The 20766-nt window shown below is 40.4% G+C and overlaps 4 protein-coding genes across 4 annotated transcripts; 2 read left to right on the top strand and 2 right to left on the bottom strand.

Annotated features, from left to right (window-relative positions):
- Window positions 1–213: 213 nt before the first annotated feature.
- On the bottom strand, window positions 214–3787 carry LOC142554612 (uncharacterized). Its single transcript, XM_075665275.1, has 8 exons — window positions 3619–3787; window positions 3130–3476; window positions 2744–3083; window positions 2368–2511; window positions 2001–2245; window positions 1500–1574; window positions 1221–1413; window positions 214–827 (listed from the first exon to the last, which is right to left on the bottom strand). Exons 1-8 carry the CDS (start codon window positions 3785–3787, stop codon window positions 214–216), a joined length of 2127 nt encoding a protein of 708 aa, XP_075521390.1.
- Window positions 3788–3879: 92 nt separating this feature from the next.
- LOC142554611 (uncharacterized) lies at window positions 3880–4998 on the bottom strand. Its single transcript, XM_075665274.1, has one exon. The coding sequence runs from the start codon at window positions 4996–4998 to the stop codon at window positions 3880–3882; it is 1119 nt and encodes a 372-aa protein (XP_075521389.1).
- A 10327-nt stretch (window positions 4999–15325) lies between these two features.
- LOC142554610 (uncharacterized) lies at window positions 15326–15799 on the top strand. Its single transcript, XM_075665273.1, has one exon. The coding sequence runs from the start codon at window positions 15326–15328 to the stop codon at window positions 15797–15799; it is 474 nt and encodes a 157-aa protein (XP_075521388.1).
- Window positions 15800–15812: 13 nt separating this feature from the next.
- LOC142554609 (uncharacterized) lies at window positions 15813–16613 on the top strand. Its single transcript, XM_075665271.1, has one exon. The coding sequence runs from the start codon at window positions 15813–15815 to the stop codon at window positions 16611–16613; it is 801 nt and encodes a 266-aa protein (XP_075521386.1).
- Window positions 16614–20766: the final 4153 nt, after the last annotated feature.

Here is a 20766-nt window from a genome sequence, read left to right as displayed (position 1 = left end):
CGTAGGGAAAACTTGCATGATGGTAAATGGTCCTGACCACCGTGAACGCAACTTACCTGGCATCAATTTCACTCGAGAGTTATATAACAGTACCAGTTGTCCCACCACAAATTCTCGATGGACGATGTTCTGATCGTGCCAGCGTTTGGTTTTCTCTTTGTAAAGCTTGGCATTCTCGTAAGCCTCGAACCTAAACTCGTCCAATTCATTCAGCTACAGAACTCTCTCGTCACCTGTGGCTTTAGCATCAAAATTCAAGAATTTAGCAGCCCAATAAGCCTTATGCTCAAGTTCAAGAGGGAGGTGACATGATTTCCCATACAACAATCTAAAAGGAGACATGCCAATGGGAGTTTTAAAAGCAGTGCGATAAGTCCAAAGTGCATCATCGAATTTGCTAGACCATTCTTTCCTTGAAGTACCGACAGTCTTCTCAAGAATGCGTTTGATTTCTCTGTTTGATACCTCGACTTGGCCACTAGTTTGAGGGTGATAAGGTGTTGCAACCTTATGTCGGACCCCATACGTAGCCAATAAACTGTCAAATTGTCGATTACAAAAATGAGTACCCCTATCGCTAATAATGGCTCTAGGTGTGCCAAAACGTAAGAAAATATTTTTCTTGAGAAATTGAACGACAACCCTAGAGTCATTAGTTTTGCATGCAATAGCCTCAACCCATTTAGAAACGTAGTATACAGCCACCAAAATATACTTGTTCCCAAAAGAAACTGGGAATGGCCACATGAAATCTATTCCCCAGACATCGAAAATTTCACACACCAAAATATTAGTAAGAGGCAACTCATGTCTCCTAGAGATATTACCTGTGCGTTGACAATTTGGGCATTTTGTGACATATTCATGCGCATCCTTAAATAGTGTAGGCCAATAAAAACAAGACTGGAGGACTTTGGACGCAGTTCTAGTTGCCCCAAAATGGCCTCCAGTCGGACCAGCATGACAATGAAACAAAATCTCACCTACCTCTTCCCGGGGAACACACCTGCGGATTATACCGTCTGCACAAATTCTAAACAAATAAGGATCCTCCCACAAATAATATTTCAAATCTAAGAAAAATTTCTTCTTTTGCTGATAAGTGAAATGGGGAGGGATGAACTTACTTGATAGATAATTAACAAAATCGGAATACCATGGTAAACTGTTGATTTCAAAGAGTTGTTCATCCGGGAACTCATCGCGATTAAATTCAGTACCTGGGATAGGATTGTCCAATCGCGAGAGATGGTCTGCAACTTGGTTCTCTGTCCCCTTCCTATCGATTATCTCCAGGTCGAATTCAACTTTACTCCCTATCAAATATGATCTAAACTTGTCCAGAGCAAAAACCACAGCAAAGAGCTCCTTCTCTGCAATGGCATAGTTCAGTTGGCAGCTGACAGTGTCATACTAGCATAGTAGATGACATGAATACATTTATCCCTCTTTTGGCCCAACACTGCCCCTAGAGCTGTGTCACTTGCATCACACATCACCTCAAATGGCGATCCCCAATCAGGTGCTATCATCACAGGGGCGGTGATCAATTTCTCCTTCAAAATTTGAAATGCCTGCACACACTCATCAGAAAAATCAAAGCGCACATCTTTTATCAGCAAATTGGTTAGTGGCTTAGCAATGCAAGAAAAATCTTTGATAAAGCGCCGATAGAACCCTGCATGTCCTAGAAAACTACGCACTCCTCTGATGTTTGTTGGGGCTGGGAGTTTCTCTATCACTTCAATCTTATCCTTATCAACTTCAATCTCATTCTCAGAAATTTTGTGCACCAACACTATTCCCTCTCTCACCATGAAATGACATTTTTCCTAATTTAAGACCAGATTTGACTCCTCACATCTCTCTAAGACCTTAGACAAATTAATCAAACAAGTATCGAATGAAGATCCAAAGACAGAAAAGTCATCCATGAATATTTCTATAAAATCCTCAATCATGTCATGAAAAATCGCCACCATGCAGCGTTGGAAAGTTACTGGTGCATTACATAGACCGAATGACATTCGTTTATATGCAAATGTCCCGTAAGAGCATGTAAAAGTGGTTTTCTCCTGATCTTCAGGGTCAATAGGAATTTGCATATAACCCGAGTAGCCATCCAGGAAACAGTAAAAAGGATGTCCAGCTAACCTTTCCAACATTTGATCAATAAATGGGAGGGGGAAATGGTCTTTACGGGTGGCGTCATTAAGTTTTCTATAATCGATGCAAACACGCCACCCTGTAACAGTTCTGGTAGAATCAATTAATTGTTCTCATTTTTTACTACCGTGATCCCACCTTTTTTCGGAACTACTTGTACTGGACTTACCCACCTACTATCAGAAATCGGGTAAATAATACCTGCGTCCAGTAGCTTTATCACCTCTTTCTTCACTACCTCTTGCATAGCTGGGTTCAGACGCCTTTGAGGTTGGGTAGATATCTTGTGATTGGCCTCTATCAGAATTTTGTCTATGCACATGGATGAACTGATCCCTTTTATGTCTGCAATACTCCAACCTATGGCTTTGATATTATCTCTCAGAACTCGCAACAGCTTTTCTTATTCCGTACCTGTCAAAGTAGAGGATACTATTACTGGCAGTTTATCATTATCAAGCAGAAATAGATAGTTTAAATGCGAATGAAGAGGTTTCATATCTAGGATTGGGACTTCTTCGATGGATGACTTTAAAGGTCTTGGGACATGCCCAAGCTCCCCAATCCTAGAGTTTACCAGTTTTTGAAATCGGTCTGCCTGCTTCAAGATAATGAATGCATTCATCCAGCTCTTTATTTCCCAATTCTTGCGGGCATGAATGGGTCAAACAGACCGCCAAAGGATCCTCATCAAGTAGTTCCTGCAAACCATACTCAACAAACTCGTCAGCAGCATCAATTCTGAAACAATCAGATGTATTGTTGGGGTATTTGATGGACTGAAAAACGTTAAAAACTACACTCTCATCATTCAATCTCAACACCAACTCATCCTTGTGTACATCTATCAGAGCTTTTCCAGTGGCTAAAAATGGTCTTCCTAAAATAAGAGGAATCTCATGATCCTTCTTCCATATCTAACACAACAAAGTCAACTGGGAAGATAAACTTGTCAACTTTCACCAACACATCCTCTACAACTCCCCTAGGATATTTAATTGATCTATCAGCTAACTGTAGAGAAATTGTAGTGGGTTTAACTTCACCAATCCCTAGCTTCTCATAACATGAATAATGCATCAAGTTTATGCTTGCACCTAGATCACACAACGCCTTACTAAAGAATGAACTTCCAATAGTACAGGGAATAGAGAAACTACCTGGATCTTTAAGCTTCGGAGGTAATTTATTTTGTAAAATAGCAGAACATTCCTCCGAAAGCTTAACTGTCTCAAAGTCAACCAATTTCTTCTTGTTTGATAAAATCTCTTTAAGAAATTTTGCATAGGAGGGTATTTGGGCTAAAGCTTCTGCAAACGGGATATTTATGTGCAGATTTTTGAAAATCTCAAGAAATTTTTGAAAATTGAGTATCCAGTTGCAGTTGCTTTGCTCTTTGAGGGAAGGGGAATGAATTAATATCAACATTGGAGTTTGAGTTTAGGGACTTACCTTTTTCCCTTGCGTCCTCCGTCTTTTGCTTGGATGATCCCTTCTCCTTCACATGGCTTTCAACATCCCTTGTTTCCTGCTTTATGGGAGATGTTATTGTGACGGCATTGACACCTTTAGTATTCTTTTCCGTGTCACTGGGTAGTGAACCCGGAGCTCGTGTAGCCATTTGTGTCGCCAACTGCCCTAGTTGAGTCTCTACCCTTTGCATCGTGGCATCATGATTTTGCCATCTCATCTCATTCCCGGCTATGTTCTTGGCTAGCATATCCTCGAGATTTGACTTGCTATCATGTGGCTTGAAACCTGGTGGCATGGAAGGTCCAGTACCTTGCGAGGTTTAGGTGGTTGCTGAGGAGGTTTTTGTTGTGCGGGATGGTGCGGAGGATTAAACTGTAGTTGCTCAACAGAATTTTCTGACGGTCTCCACCCAAAATTAGGATGATTCCTCCAGCCCGAATTATATGAGAAACTGTATGGATTATATTGCTGACGACCCTGGTTTCCCACATAATTTACTGAGTCCCCTCCAAAACACTGTATTCCCTCACAAGACATATCCGGCATGAATTGCATGTCACTAGATGATCCACCAACTATCTCAGCATTTCCTTGAACTTGACTCACTGACTTGACTGGTATTGATTTTTGTGCCTGTAACTGTGCCATCTGATGTGTCAGTCCATCAAGCTTTGCTGTGATCGCTGTCAAGGCCTCCATCTCAAGGAATCTGACTTTCTTCTCCCTTCGGTTGTCTTGCCAACCCACATTGCTCTCTGCCATAATAGATATGATTTCAAGGGCTGCGGTTGGCGTTTTCCTGTATAAACTACCATTGGCTGCCGCATCAAGCATAGATCTCACAGATGGATCCACCCCATAGTAGAACGTCTCAACCTGCTGGCCTATCGAAAAACCATGTCTTGGGCACATTCTCAACATCTTCTTAAACCGTGCCCATGCTGAATTCAGTGATTCCCCATCTCTCTGTCTAAATGATGTAATTTCATTTCTCAACTGTGTAATCTTGGTTGGGGGAAAATACCTGTGCATGAAGACCTCGACTAATCCATCCCATGTCGTAATAGAACCAGCTGGAAGGTCTCGAAGCCACTCCATAGCCTCTCCTTGTAGGGAAAATGGAAATAATATGAGTCGAATAGCATCAGTACTCACCCCATTGCACTTGATTGTATCACAGATCGATAGAAAGTTCTCCAGATGTGCATTGGGATCCTCAGAAGGTGATCCTCCAAATATCTGGATAATGGCCGGCTTCAGTTCGAATGTGTTTGTAGGGCGGACGATACTAGAGCCGTAACCTCCAAATGCTGGTCGATGAAGCTCCATTAAAGTACGATTATCCTCTTCTCCAGCCATGTCCTCAGATTTTGGTTGCGGTCTAGTTCAGATTCCTCTTCAGAGTCAAATTCAAGAGCCAATTTGTTGTTCCTTTGAGCTCTGCGGATATGTCAAAGAGTTCTTTCAATCTCTAGATCAAGTGGCACTAGATTTTCGAAGCCTTGAGCACGGCTCATATAACATGAGCTAGACTCCTGAAATCAAAAAATTCAAGTGCACAATTCAAGTTCCAAAAGAAAGCAAAAATCTGAAACAACAATTAATAAAAAAAATGCTCAAAGTAAAAAAAAATAAAAATAAAAACTAAGAATAAATGCGTAGTCTCAAATAAATAATTTATCCTAATATTAAACAAATAGTCCCCGGCAATGGGGCCAAAAACTTGACCGACGATTTCGGTTGGGAAAATTTCTAGCAAGCGGACTAGGTCAAGTTATAGTAATTGGACGACAAGTTCAAGTATCGATCCCACAGAGACTATTATTTAAATACTAAGATCTAAATTATTCAATTTAATCTAGGTAAACGATAAGAAGCGAATTGGTGAGAATTTAAACTAGTAAAATTAAATTAAAATGTGCTAAGATAATAACTAAGATCGAATTTTCAGAACATGTTTAAACTTGGGAAATTTTCAATTTCAACAAAATGACCGGGAACACACAACGGTCCAAACTTTGATTATTATCATGCACTGGAATTAAATAACCACAGATTATTCGATGTCACGATGAAATTCCCTGAATTAACTATAAATCTATTTCTAGAATTTATAATCCTATTTTCATTTAACAGTCCAATTATTTCTAATTGAATTTAATAAAAAAAACGCATTATTCAACGGTGGAATCACAGCTGTCGCCTAAAATCGCACATTGAAATCGAATACTATTTCTAGTCAATTTAACCGTGTGTTGATTAATATTTTTGAAGCTAAATTTAATCTATTCTCTTTCGAGTCAAGATCAAACAACAAACATGCAAATAATTGGCCAAATTAAGAGCACGAAAATTACGCAAACATTAATCAATAACATAAATTAATTCGTAAATCAAATAATCCAATAAATGAATAACATCAAAAGTTTGTCCCTATCGTGGTCCCGATCACAAGAAAACTACTACATAAATTCAAAACTAGAATCAAATCTGATATTCGAATTCATGAATGAAAATAAGAAAACAAGAGAAGAGAAATCTCAGCGATGATGCGCGGTTTTTGCATGTGAAGTACGCGGTTTTCTCTCGTTTCTCCCAAGCCGTCGCACTGCCTTCCAAAATCTCCAAGTTCTCGCCTTTTCCTCTCAAAGGCTGGCTGCCAAAAAGTCCCGATCTCGAAAAGTCCCCTCAGTTCTTTTAATTTCTTCATTAAATCTCCTAAGATCTCCACAAAATCTTCGCGAAATCCGATCTCAAAATAAAGTACACGGACCCCGTGTAAGCCTCCGGATTGGGGTCTGTGTAGGCTCGATTAAATTATCATTCCAGGAACCATCGGACATGGACCCCGTGTAAGGGTCCGGATGCAGGTCCATGTACTTGCGCAAATTTTCTTCTCTCGGCTATCGCTGGACACGGACGCCGTGTATGGGTCCGTCTTTGTGTCCGTGTGGGCTCGCTTAAAATCTTCTCTCGGCTTCTTTAGGCACGGACCCTTACACGGGGTCCGTGTAGGGGTCCGGGTGCTCTCTTTGTGTTATTTTCATATTTTTCCGGTTATTTATGACATGGTCCTTGCGACGCTTGACTTTTCTTTCTTTTCCTTGGCTTTTTATCATCTTTTGGTCAAGCCTGCAACTGGAAATAATAGTACGAATTAAGCGCAAAACTCGGAATAAAAACGCCATATAAGCATGAATACGATAAAATAAAGTCCTTAAAACGCTATACAATTCGTGCTTATCAAGTGTCCATCTGTGGTCCTCCGAAAATCATATTTATAACCCCATGGGGTGGAGGTTGATATCGGGGACAACCATGGAGTTTTTTGCGCTGATACCTGGAGGTCCTTTCCTTCTTGGATCATGTATTCTTCTTATCCTATTACTCTGATTTCCTTCTTTTCTAGTTCACTTAGGAGGTTTTCGATTTTCCTATGCTCGAGCCAAGATGGATTTAATCCCCAAACTTTGTTGGATAACACATTCAATTTGTTGAGTTCATTAGAGGTATGGCCACAATATTTATGAAAGTTGCAGTACCTGTCAGAAGGAAGTCCTCAAGGTCCCATGTCACTTCCTCGTGATCTCTGAATGAAGTGCCTTTGTTCGCAAATTAAAAAGGCCATGAAATTATTAACTTTCAATGGGGTATATGTGGCGAACTGTTTGAAAAATTCTGTTAGATTGGATCGGGTCAGCCGAGTAACCAAATTGTCTGATCGTGTCTCCCGTTGTGCTTGAGGAACTTCGCTTGGTGTCTCCTCCATCGAAGTTGTCCGCGCTTCTTCCATGTTATTATAATTTTATGCTTTTGGTGACAAACCTTCAAAACCAATAGGAAAGTTCTTCACCAATGTTCTAAAAAGATCCACTGTTTCAAGCCTTGAATAAAAGTTCTTATTAATAGATCCGGGGTTGTAGAAGAGACTTCCACGACCCTAGTATTGAATCCGTGAATATAGGAATATATAATTTCTCGTTCTTGTTGTCTCATACCGAAAAATGAATAACGTGGTCAACGACTGCTTCTTGTTATTTGCAAATCTATGCATGAATATTGTGCTTAAATCTTGGAATTCCCAAAACTCCCTAGCTCAATCAAGTTGAACCAATGTTGTGTTCTCCGGATAGAGTGATGATGAAGACCCGACATTTGATGGGGTTGGCACATTGCTGTAGCAAAGAAGCATTCTTGAAAAAAGAGAGTTGCTCCACTGGATATCATTCTTCGGTATATTCCCTTATAGTGGGGAATCGAAAGTGTTGTGGAAGCTTCCCTGCTCTAAATGCTCTACCTCTTTGTGCAACCTACTCATCTCTTCAGTATATGCATTCTTATTTGGCGGAGGCAGTGGAGGTGGGTTCCCGCCTTTAAGCAAACACCTGCTCTATTGTGGTTGTGATCAGCTGAGTAAGTTCTTTGACATTGAAAATCGTAAGAGGCTGTTGGTTTTCGTGATTTTGTTTTCAACCTTCTCCTCGACGATTTCAATTCTCCTGATTCTTGTTCTCTTGGTTTTCCCCGTGGCCTGTACGTCTTCCTCTTCCTCTAACTATCTTATTTTGTTTTCTTCAAATTCCCACAGAACGTGCCAATTTATGTAACAAAAATTTCACCTTGGGTTCAGTTTGATGAGCCAATTATTCCTTACATATTTCGGGTAGGCTGAGCTGAGATGCGGTATGGATCTTCAAAAAAAAAAAACTCTAGTAAGAAAAGTCCTTAAAATATGAGATTCATTGTAAGATTCGTAATTATTTGATCTTAGCTAAGACATAAGCTAAGTTGTTCGTTATTCTCTTCTTTGAAATATTTTCCTGAGCTGATATTTTTTGAAATATTTTCCTGAGTTGATATCAGTTCAGGCTCGACATAGGGTTTTCGCTTTTATTTTTGCCAAATTTTATCAAACATGGGGCCATCTGTTTTTTAAATGGGCTCGGGTATTCCCTTGTTCGAGTTGGACATGGGTCGAGTCGGGTTGGCTAACTGGGGTTATAAGATCCGTTGAAATGTATAGGGATGTAAATGATCGGTTCCAAACAGAACTCGTTTAAGATATATATATAAGCTCCAACTCGGCTCGAGCTCGAGCTCAGTTCGTTTGAAAACTACTAAGCTTGCAAATAACAACCTCGGTTAGTTAATAACTCGTTTATCATATTTAACGAGTCTGGCTCGAGATTAGCTCATTAATCAGGCTCATTTTCGAGATCTTTACACAAACTCGTTTTCGAGTTCTTTGAGCATTCTTAGCTAAAATGCTAACTATTATAAAAACAATTAAGGAGTAAGCTTCTCATTTTATAGCATTTTGATGTCTTCACTTTCAGTACAATTTCAATGTGGGACAAAAAAAATAAACAATGCATATTGTCTTCGAATGCTAGAATTCATGGCCCAATAAACTAGCCCAATAAAACGGTCGAGCTCACAAACAGATTCGCGAGTTTACGAGCCGTTTCGAGCTTCATTTTGAGATCGATCTCGTCTCGATAAGCTTTGAAAGAAATATTTTATTCCTTTAGTATTTTTGCTAAATTGATATTATCAATTTAAGATTTTTCCTTTCTAGATCAAAAGATCTAGCTTGATGTATTGCTAGATGACAAGACCTTGGTTGACTTATCTCTAGATATTATAAGATTTTATTTTAATATGGTATTTATCTCTAAGATATTTTATCCTTATTTAAAAGAGTTTTATGCATATTAAACTCTTGTTTCCATGTTTGTAGGATTGATTTTATGGAAAAAATTGTGGGCAAGATATTGTTGCATATATACGGAATGTAGACTAGTGAATAATTGCGTACGAGAGATAGTGCACAGATGCTGAAGTTTTTACTAAACACACTCATATTTCAGAGTTGAAGATTTTCATGTAAAGACTTTGAGTGATTGATTCACATACTTATCGTATTGCTGATTGGTGTTGGCGACACTCAAAAACAACACTGGGTGAAATGTTGGGTGAAGAGTAGTTTCATTTGGTTTTTCAGCAACACGCCTCGTTGTTTTATGCATCTAATATTTACTTTGAGTTTTTGATGCTTTATAATTCCTTATAGTGTTAAGGAATTTTGTTTTGTTATCCTCATTAGTACTGTTTTGGTGTAAACGATTTACATAATTTTCTAGTGAATTTTTGCCATGAGGCATTGTACAAGTATTTGTACTTGTGCACAATTTAAATCTGGAGTTTATTTATTAAAAGTTTACGTATGTGTTAAATAATCAATTTCCGCTGCATGTTGAGTATTGGTGTCAATACCAGAGCACAAAATTAACATCTGATACACACACTATAATTTATTTCCTGTCTATTTATAATCAACAGCCCTTTCAAGTGGTATCATAACTAACTCTTGATATACCTAAGTGATTGATTCAGGTCTTCTGTTGTTTTTATAGGAAATATACTAATAGCTTGATGGACTCATTGGCTTTAAGTACTGCTTTTAGACGACCGGTCTTGGATGGATCGAATTATGTATTTTGGAAAGTCAAGATGAGGATGTATATAAAATCCATCAAGGAAAGAGCTTGGCAACATGTTTTAAATGGTGGTCACCACCTAGAATTGTCGATGCAGATGGTGACAGCCGAGTAAAACCTGAGAATGCTTGGATTGATATTAGTTAAATAATATGTAAGATGGAGTGATATTACCGATTTTTGAAATGTAAATAACACTACCAAATTCATAAAACGTTAATTACACAAAAAAGAATAAATAGATAATTACATAGCGCCATTATTGAATTATATATTTATTATTTACGAGTCGTACAAGCATGCTACATTATTAACCATGGAAAACTGCAGAAAATAATTTTTTTTTTGTTGTATGCAATATGGATAATACATAATAATATGGTCCATATATTAATTACCCGATCATATCCCCTTTGCTTAATGACGTGAACGAAACTACTTAACTAACATACTTTGATGGACACATTAGCACACGACAAACTAAGCTAAAAGGAAGTTTTATATATTTCCATTTGAAATACGAAACCTGTAATACATTATTTAATGTATAATGTAATATTAAATAATGATATTGTTTTTTTAATATTGGTAATTGTATTTGATACCATTATTCTAATTTTAATATTTTAATGTAATTACGAAATATGAAATGCATATCACTGGTTTGATATTCAACTGGATTCAATACTCATTTCAATTGTGTAAGATATTTAAAATTTATTAATCTAAACGCAACCTCAATACAATTTAATTTTTTAAAAAATCTTAAGTATTAGATTATAAACTTATAAATGCATCATAAATTATGACTTTACACCTCAATTTGTAATTAAAAGATATTATATTTTATATATATATATATATATATATATATACATTCATTTGTAAGTAGTGGGGACCAAATTAATGAATTTGGACTTTGTAATGAATAACCATATGGTATTGCAGATGAAATCATATACAAATTGGATTACTAACTTTTTTTCTCAAAAAAATTTAAAAAAGAAGAGACGTGTGTGACCGAGCTTGAACTAGCCAACATCACATCATTGGCCACGTCGTTATGAATTATGAGTCAAATAAGTTAAAAATATACGGGAAAAAACAACAGAGGAGCGATGGAATCAAAATGGGATTCAAATGCTTCATTTTTTTTTTTTAGAAATTATAGTTTTTTTAAAATATTCTCATATAATTTATCTGAGATTCTAAACCTTCTTAAAATATAAGGAAAAATAAAACTAAGTATTTTAGAAAAGACAGAAAAATAATATTTTTTGGAACTTCAAGTGTGTCCTATTCGAAAAATAGCTCTTTTTGAGATCGAAACTTTGGTATCCGAACTGAAGTCAACTAGTTATTTGTTGCTCTGCACGAATTATATTCAGTATATAATATAATGATTAAAAATTTGAGAGTACGAAGAATTTGAATTTACAATTAAAACTTAATTACAAAATCTAAACTAATATTTATTAAAACAAATAGAAAATTGTATAAGTATTATTATAAATTTTGAAAAACTTTCTTAAATATAACATTTGTCTTTGAGTTTCTATGGTTGCCATCATCATCACTGATAGCCCGAATGACCCGGGTCATGGATAGTGCCCGGGTCAGAGATACGGATTTTTTCCGGGTCACGGATGATCCAAAGTAATAGAGTAAGGTCGGCAAAGGAAGCCCGAGTCTCGGGCGACCCGGACATCGGAGGAATAGCTTGTCAGGGAGAATCTGTTAAAAGGGTTCGTCAGAGGCTGGGCCATTAAACAGCCGGGACATCTTCTCCCCGGGCTATTGGATGTCCGGGCTCTCATGCAAATTACCGGGAAACTTTCTTCCCAGGACACTTCGATATGAGCGCCTCGCTCAAGCATATCAGCAAAGTAGGGTGTGGGCGGCCGATCTATTTCTGACACTAATCCAAGTGGTTGACAAAATCAGGTAGGCTGGATGTGACTAGTACGAAGATTTGATATGTCAGAATAATAGGATATAATCAGTCGCCCTACTATAATTAATGAGTTGTACAAAGAGCGAGGTCATCATTACACCCCCTACTATAAATATCAGGTTATCTCTTTGCATTTATTTTCTATTCAGATATTGAATACTCACATTTACTACTCATTTATTGCTTACACCAATATCACAACCATCACCTAGTTACATTGGTTTCTTGCTTGAGTCCTTCACTGACTTAAGCATCGGAGTGACCACGTTGGACACCCCTCCGGCGCCCATTCACGTGGTTATTTCCTTGTTTGCAGATCTCCTTGGCTTTCCAAGGAAAAAAGGCTTTTGATCCAAGAATCTTGCTCTTATTTCCCTCATCATAATGATAGCAGATCCGGTGGAGCACCCGACCCGGCTCATCCATTTCACCCGGATCGCATCATTGGCACCGTCTATGGGAAAGTAGAGTTATAAGACGTTGATATGGCTCCTACCAGGAGGGCGAATCAAGAAACTTCTCGGATTCAGGAAAAGAATAACACACATTTCTGGTGCAGGTGGCCCGCCACCCACTGGTCCCCGGCCTACTGTTAATTTAACACCTGAAGAGTTGGCCAAGATTATATCTGATGCTATAGAGGCAGCCTTGGCAAAGAAACCCCTTTCTAATCATTCTACCCAACCAGAGCAAGAACAGGAGCGTGTACGGGAAGAGCAGGAGAAAGAGAGAAGGGAGAAGGAAAGGGAGTCGAGTGCTGGTTCCAAATGTCCTACTGTGACAGAAGAACTAGAAGAGTTGAGGAAAAAGGTGAAAAGTGTTGGAAGGACAAGTCGATTCTAGAAGCAGTACTCGAGTTGTTGTCAAGGGTTGCCCATTCTCTGATGTCATCGTTCGAGAGCCACTTCCCGGGCACTTCAAATCAGCCAGGATTAAGGATTATGACGGGAGTTCTGACCCTGAAGAGCATCTCGCCAGATTCGAAAACATGGCCATGCTACATTGTTATGGGGACAAGATTAAATGCAAAGTGTTCCTGACCACCTTGGTTGACTCGGCCTAGAGGTGGTTCGAGGGATTGGGGCCTCAAAGTATCCAATCTTTTGAAGATTTCCAAAAAATATTTTTGCACCAGTTCAGCAGCAGCAAGAAATATAAGAAGACTGCTTTTAGTCTGTTTGAAGTAAAGCAAGGTCAGGATGAAACTTTAAGAGCATACATCAAAAGGTTCAATCGAGTAGCTTTGGATGTCCTTGCCTGCGCCCCCAAGACAAAAATTACTGCTTTTATGCAGGGGTTGTGGGAAGGAGATTTCTTTCGATCTTTAACAAAGAAGTTGCCCGGAGATTTTGAGGATCTCTTATCCCGGGCGGAAAAATACATCAATATGGAAGAAGCCCAGAACCAAAAAAGAGAAGCCTTGAAGAGAGCCCGGGCAGATCGGGTTAATAGGCCCGATGAGAGAGCTCCTAAGAAGGGTGGTCCAGGGCATTTTTCTCATATCCCCTTTAGAATCACTCGAGATCGGGAAGTCCAAGAATGCAGCTCAGACTTGGCCTAGCACCCGAGTTCAATGGCGCGATTGCCGAGACCAGAGAAGAAAGGGTTTTGTACCTTCCATAAAGAATGTTCCCATGACACTAGTGAGTGTCGAACTTTGAAGAAAGAGTCCCATCGGCGTTCTACGCCAGTATCCCATATCGGCAGATGTCCTGAGTGGGAGCAGGAGAGAGGAAGGAGGCTCCCGGGAGAAAAGAAATAAACAATCAGAAAAGAAAGACTCCTCCACAATTCGAGGAATAATAAAAATGATTTCGGGAGGGTCCACAGATGGCGACTCCAACCGGGCTCGGAAAGCAAGAAGTAGAAGAGAGTGTCTGGAAATTGATGGGAGGGGAAGGAATGAGCCAGTCATAAGTTTTGGCTCAGAAGACCTCAGGGGAGTCAGTCTACCCCATAATGATGCTCTTGTCATCCAAGCCCGAGTTTCCAATTATGATGTATTAAGAGTTCTTGTTGATAATGGCAGCTCTGTTAATGTCATCTTTAAAGAAGCTTTGGTGCAAATGGATTTACATGAATATCAGTTGGAGGCGGTTGAGACTGCCTTGTTTGGCTTCGCAGGGTCACGCTGTATATCCAGAAGGGGAAATAACATTGCCATTAACTCTGGGATGGGGAGATTTGCGAAAAACGGTCATGACCGTCTTTACAGTGGTGGAGGCCCCATCTTCATATAACATTATCCTTGAGAGGCCAGCTATGAACGATATGAGAGCTGTGACCTCCACTTACCATCAAAAAATCAAATTTCCAGTACGAGGACGAGTCGGAGAAGTCAAGGGAGATCAGCATTCTTCCCGGAGGTGTTATGGGGAAACTGTCCGGGTGGATCAAAAGAGGGCAAGGAAGGAAGACAAGGGGAAGAGAGTAAGCCAAGTGGAGGAGGTGGCCGGGGAAAGGGAGGTGAATTTTGTTCTGGAGGAAGAACAAGAAGCGGTGAAAGTTGAGCCAGAGAAACATATCCGAGTGGCCCTAGACCTTAATATTTCCACTCGGGTAAGTCTCTTAAATTTTTTAAAAGCTAACATGAATGTTTTTGCTTGGTCTCAACAGGAATTAGTTGGGATCTCGCCCCTTGCTGCTGAGCATAAATTGAATATTATCCCGGGATACCGGCTTGTGAAGCAGAAGAAAAGGCATTTCGGCCCCGAGAAAGATAAAGTCATTGATGAACAGGTGGAAGAGTTGTTGCGGGCCGGCCACATTCGGGAGGTACAATTCCCTACTTGGCTCTCAAATGTGGTCCTTGTTCCAAAAGCCATCGGGAAGTGGAGGATGTTCGTAGACTTTCGGGATTTAAATAAAGCTTGTCCCAAAGATTGCTACCCACTTCCCTGGATTGATTAGTTGGTGGACTCAACCTCAGGTTCGAGTTATTGAGCTTTATGGATGCTTATCAGGGGTACCATCAAATCCCCATTGCCCGGGAAGATCAAGACAAAGCTAATTTCATCACTTCTGGAGGCACTTTCTGCTATATGGTTATGCCCTTTGAGTTGAAAAATGCCGGGGCCACATACCAGCGACTGATGAATCATGTTTTTCAGAAGCAGATGGGTAGGAATGTGGAAGTCTACGTGGATAACATCTTAATCAAGACCCAGGAAGTCTCTCGCTTTGTTGCCAAGGAATTGAAGTGAACCTGGAAAATATTAAAGCAGTACTTGACATGCCTTCCCCCCAATTTATCCGGGAAGTGCAGAACTTAAATGGGAGAATTGCTGCTTTTTCTCGATTCATTTCTCGGTCAGCCCATAGAAGCTATCAATTTTTTCAAGTCCTGAGGAAGGTACAAAAGTTTGGATGGGATGAAAAGTGTGAGCAGGATTTTCAAGATTTGAAAAAGCATTTGTCCGAACTACCCGTCCTGGTAAAGCCTGAGCCTGGGGAAAAGTTGTGGGTCTATTTGTCCGCCACAGAGTATTCTGTTAGCTCTGTACTTATTCGAGAAGAAAAGACCGACCAAAAGCTAGTTTATTATGTCAATCATGCCCTCAGAGGGGCAGTGCTAAAGTACAGTGAAGTGGAAAAAATAGCCCTGGCTCTGGTAATGACTGCCCGAAAACTGAGACCATATTTTCTCTCAGCATCCAATTGTGGTTCTTACCAACTCCCCACTGGGGTGAATCATGACACACTCTAAGGTCTCGGGAAGCATGGTCAAGTGGACAGTAGAGCTCGGGGAATACGACATAGAGTACAAACCCCGGGTTGCTATAAAAGCCCAAGCATTAACGGATTTCCTGATCGAAATGATTCCACCAGAAGAGGAGGAAGTATGGAGAGTTTTTGTTGATGGGGCATCGAATCTTTCAGGATGTGGGGTCGGAGTGGTTTTGATTGCTCCATCAGGAGAAAAGGTAAAATTAGCTCTGAGGATCGACTCTCGGGTCACCAACAATGGAGCTGAGTATGAAGCCATTCTGGCAGGACTACAAGCTGCCCGGGAAGTCGGAGTTTCCCGGGTCATTATTTACTCTGATTCTCAATTGGTCGCCCTTCAGATAAAAGGAACATACAGGCCAAAAATGAAAAAAATGCTCAAATATCTGGGGCTCATCACAGCCCGGGCAGCATCTCTGACTGATTGGAGCATCGAACAGATTCCTAGAGAAGAGAATGGGGAGGCTGATACCTTAGCCAAATTAGCCTCTTCTATGTCAGACATAAGAACCCGGGAAGTCTTATGCTTTACCCAGTTGGTTCCCTCTATTGATGAAAATGTGCCACTAATGCAGAAGAATTCATGGATGACCCCTTTAATCGAGTATATAGTCCATACCAAGCTCCCGGAAGACCTGGCTCAAGCTTTAAAAATCAAAAAGCAAGCACCCAAGTTTGTCCTTTTAAATGATATTTTGTACAGGAGATCATATCAGGGCCCTTTGCTCAATTGTTTAGCGGAGAATGAAGTGGAGTATGTCCTCCGAGAAATACATGAAGGGTGTTGTGGTTAACATCTCGGCAGAACTGCCCTGGCTCGCAAAACTATACTAGCCGGATTCTGGTGGCCCCGGATGAATCAAAATGCTGCTCAACTTGTTCAAACATGTAAAAGCTGCCAGTATCATTCCACATTTCAACACAACCCAACTAGGGGCATGCAACCGATCTAAGCCTCATCTCCATTTGATCAATGGGGTATGGATATTGTGGGCCCTTTTTCTGTAACCCAGGCTCAGAAGAAATTTCTTCTGGTAGCTGTCGATTATTTCTATAAATGGGTGGAAAGCGGAATCTTTGGCCAAAATTACTAAGGAAGAAGTGATGAAATTTTTCTGAAAAATATTGTTTGCAAATTTGGTATCTCTAGAAGATTGATTTTAGACAATGGGAGACAATTCTAGGGAAAGAAAATTATGTCTTGGTGCCAAGAAATGAAGATCACTCAGTCTTTCACCTTTGTAGCTTAACCACAAGCCAATGGCCAAACTGAGGTAACCAATAGGATCATTGTGCAAGCTTTAAAAGCCCGACTTCATGAAAAAGGTAAATACTGGGTTGAAGAATTACCGAGTGTATTATAGGTGTGGGGCCCTTAGCTCCTAATCGTTATTACAATGCACTTTGATTAGGGTTAACTAATTACAGTGGAAAGCGAGTTTAAAATTTTTTTACAGTGAGCCCAAATCATTTTCTTTTATAATTTAAATACTGAAAATAGCATTTAATCTCACGTCATAAAACTCGCCCACACATAATCAAAACCAATCATATACAAACACCTCAAATCCTCGGGACATGCCCCGGTATATAGATACATATATATATACTGGGAACAAAACATAAAACCTCAGCCCAAACTGTGACTCCCTCCATAAATACCTTCTCCGGCCTCCTGATATCCTGGAGTACCTGCCATTGTCCACACACAAAGACAACAACAGCCCCCCTTGGGGGTGAGCAAAGCTCTGTATGGAACAACCAATCATATATACCACAGATATCTAAACAATGATATATGGTATGCAATGCATGTATGTCGTGGAGGTATCAGGTAATATGCCCATCCACTGAGCACATGTCAGAACCAATCGAATCGCTATCAAATCAATGCTCGAGCTGGCACACCGGCCAATATGGGATACTCGTATGATAGCGTCGGCAAAACGCCATCAAATCCCAAATCTCATATCCAATCATATGGGGCCACAATTGTCTATGCTTTACGGGTCATATAATACCGGCATAGCGATTGTGTTCACAAACCCCGGAATCCAATCCAATCATATCAGGGTATCAAAGGATCATAGCTCAACGTGCATGTCATGTATCGATGTATGCATAAAATGATGTGTGTTAACAAAACATTTATTTTATACATCGATATCTCAATCTCAATGTCATGCATGCCACATCAATCAACAAATAAGGCATATAGACACATAGTCTCATTCCAATCAATCAAATCAATCCGACATATATCATATAATACAGATACCTATCGTATGTTACCCGGTCGCAACATACCTCAATTCTTCGTTTCCAGTTGATGTAGCCTGAAGATATTGATATTACACTTTATCTACATCAATTACATACTCATTTCAATCAATAACATACTCCAAAATCATTAATATGAGTTTCAAATATCATTTGAAACTTCAAAAATTCATATCAAATCAGTAATCATATCATAATTCAAATTCGACTTCGAATATGAGTTTCTTATCGGTTATTCTATCACATATCAGAAATTCAACTTCAAATACATGCTATTCCAGCACTTTCATATTTAGAGCTGCTGGAACTAGAAAAAAATTACCTCAGTCAGAAGCCCTCGACGCGACGATCACAAATATATAATTTGTTTCGCGTTTAGACAGCGTTTCGAAGTCGATTTGGAAGAAAGAATTTCGAAATCTTTCGAATTCCCTCGAAGTTACTGAAAATAAATGACGGAGGAAAGAAAGAAAAGAACTTATCCTTATCCCATCGCCTCTCGCGCTCGGGCGGTAGAATTCTCACGCCCGAGCGCGAGACATTCTGCCCCCGACTTTCACTTGTACCGCGCTCGGGCGGTCACAAACTACCGCTCGGGTGCGGCATGTTCTGTCCGAGAACATTATTTACATCGCGCTCGGGCGGTCACAAACTACCGCTCGGGCGCGAAGTGTTCTGCCCGCATATTCATTTTACATATCCTGGCGCTCAGGCGGTCATTTTCTACCGCCCGGGCGCCACACGTTCTGTACAATTATTTGATTTTTGTACTTATTGGCGTCCGGCTTCTCCACTCGAGCTCTTACAACGTCAATTCATATTCAATATTCATTTTCTCAATTTCATTGTCATAATATACATCAAATGTATAATCACATATCAAATTCCTGAATTATCGATAATCACATAAGATGTACGATAATACAATACACGGTCTTTACAATAGGCATATCGAACTACAACTCGAACAGCTAATCGGGAAACTCCTTACAGTTTAGTCTATGGCTCGGAAGCAGTCTTACCTGTGGAAATCGGACAATCTTCTCCTTTAGTGGAATCTTACCCGAGTAACAATGATCAGATTCGGGCCATTGAACTTGATCTGGTTGAAGAAAAAAGGGATCGAGCAGCCATCCGAATGGAAGCCTATCGAAGCAGGGTTATGAAATCATATAAAAAACATGTTCGAGCACGAGATTTCCAGGTCAGAGATGTAGTTATGAAAAAAGGTGAAGCCAGTAGGTGATGTGGGGAAGTTAGAAGTTCGTTGGGAAGGACCTTTTAAAGTAATTCAAAGGGTCAACTCAGGAGCAGCTTATTATCTAAAATATTCTCAGGGACACATCCTTAAAGGACCATGGAATGCATTTCATTTGAAGAAATATTATGTTTAAAGTCCGGTCATTGTATCTGTTATTTGTGCATCAAATAAAGAAATTGTTCAGAAAAATATCTATTAAGTCCAGGGACCCATACCCTGGCCCGAGGACCCGTACCCCGGTCATCTATTAAGTCCAGGGACCCGTACCCTGGCCCGGGGACCCGTATTCCGGTTATCTACTAAGTTCAGGGACCTGTACCCTGGCCCGAGGACCCATACCCCGGTCATCCACCAAGTCCAGAGACCCGTACCCTGGCCCGGGGACCCCTACCTCTGTCATCCATGAACTCCAGGGACCCCTACCCTGGCCCGGGGACCCGTACCCCGGTTATTTACTAAGTCCAGGGACCCGTACTCCGGCTATTTACTAAGTTCGGGGACCCGTACCTTGGCCTGGGGACCATACCCCGGTCATATACTTAGCATGGGGACCGCACCCCGGTAAACTACTAAACCTAGGTATCCATACTGAGGTCTGGGGATCCGTACCCCGGTCATCAAATAAATCTTATGGAATGGTACCCTGGTTCGAGGATCCACACCCCAATCATCAAGTAAGCCCAGACTTATATTTGATTTTTTGTTCAAAATATTCTTAAAAATGAGCTGTGTGCGAAAGCCCGAACCATTCCTAAGACTTGTGAATATTATCAAATGCAAGAAAGGGAAAATGAAGAGCATTTTTCATTAAGCAAAAGTAAATAATTTACAGGGTGCCGGGAAGCCCGAGAAAAAAAAGAGAGATGAATCTATTCTACTGGATCTTGTTTTTCTTCCTCGTCCTCCGGGAGAGAAACAACAGCCTTCATTAGGTCTGGAAAATCTTTCTGATCAGGAGGAACAAGGCCTGCTTCTTGGAACTGCTCCAAATATTTGTTGAAGCCCAGGTCAAAATAAACGAAGGCTTTATCAGCCACCATCTTTTTGAATTCTCGGGACTTCAGGAATTGAGCCATCTTCTCCTCGTGGGAAGTTCTCGCAGACTCCAGAGCAGCAGTTGCCTCCTCAGCCCGGGCCCGAGAACATTCCGCCTCCTCTTTAGCCACCTGCACTTCTAACTTGGCAGCTGCTGAGTGGTCATCAAGGGCTTTCCGAGCGTCGGCCAGTTCCGCTTGGACCAGGTCCACTTGCTCCTTCCAGCCAGCTCTCTCCTGGGCCAGGACATGCTCATGAAGCTCCTTTAACCGGCCCACTTCCTCTTGAAGTTTATCATGCATCTCCCGGGCAGTGGTGGCTTGGGTGTTGGCTCTCTTTGCAGCGTGGGCCACTTGCTCGTAAGCCGATAT

The sequence above is a fragment of the Primulina tabacum genome, chromosome 8 (genome assembly GCF_025594145.1).
Source record: "Primulina tabacum isolate GXHZ01 chromosome 8, ASM2559414v2, whole genome shotgun sequence".
NCBI classification, from domain to species: Eukaryota; Viridiplantae; Streptophyta; class Magnoliopsida; order Lamiales; family Gesneriaceae; genus Primulina; species Primulina tabacum.
The sequence above is the reverse complement of the archived record's forward strand: the minus strand, read 5'-3'. Positions and strand labels throughout refer to the sequence as shown.

Coding starts and splice junctions, on each gene's coding strand:
- LOC142554609 (XM_075665271.1), top strand. CDS start 15,813: ATGGTCAAGTGGACAGTAGAGCTCGGGGAATACGACATAGAGTACAAA.
- LOC142554611 (XM_075665274.1), bottom strand. CDS start 4,998: ATGGCTGGAGAAGAGGATAATCGTACTTTAATGGAGCTTCATCGACCA.
- LOC142554610 (XM_075665273.1), top strand. CDS start 15,326: ATGCCTTCCCCCCAATTTATCCGGGAAGTGCAGAACTTAAATGGGAGA.
- LOC142554612 (XM_075665275.1), bottom strand. CDS start 3,787: ATGGCTACACGAGCTCCGGGTTCACTACCCAGTGACACGGAAAAGAAT. Junction 2,246..2,367: donor GATAAAGCTACTGGACGCAG/GTATTATTTACC, acceptor GAACTGTTACAG/GGTGGCGTGTTTGCATCGAT. Junction 1,575..2,000: donor TCGGTCTATGTAATGCACCA/GTAACTTTCCAA, acceptor GAGTGTGTGCAG/GCATTTCAAATTTTGAAGGA.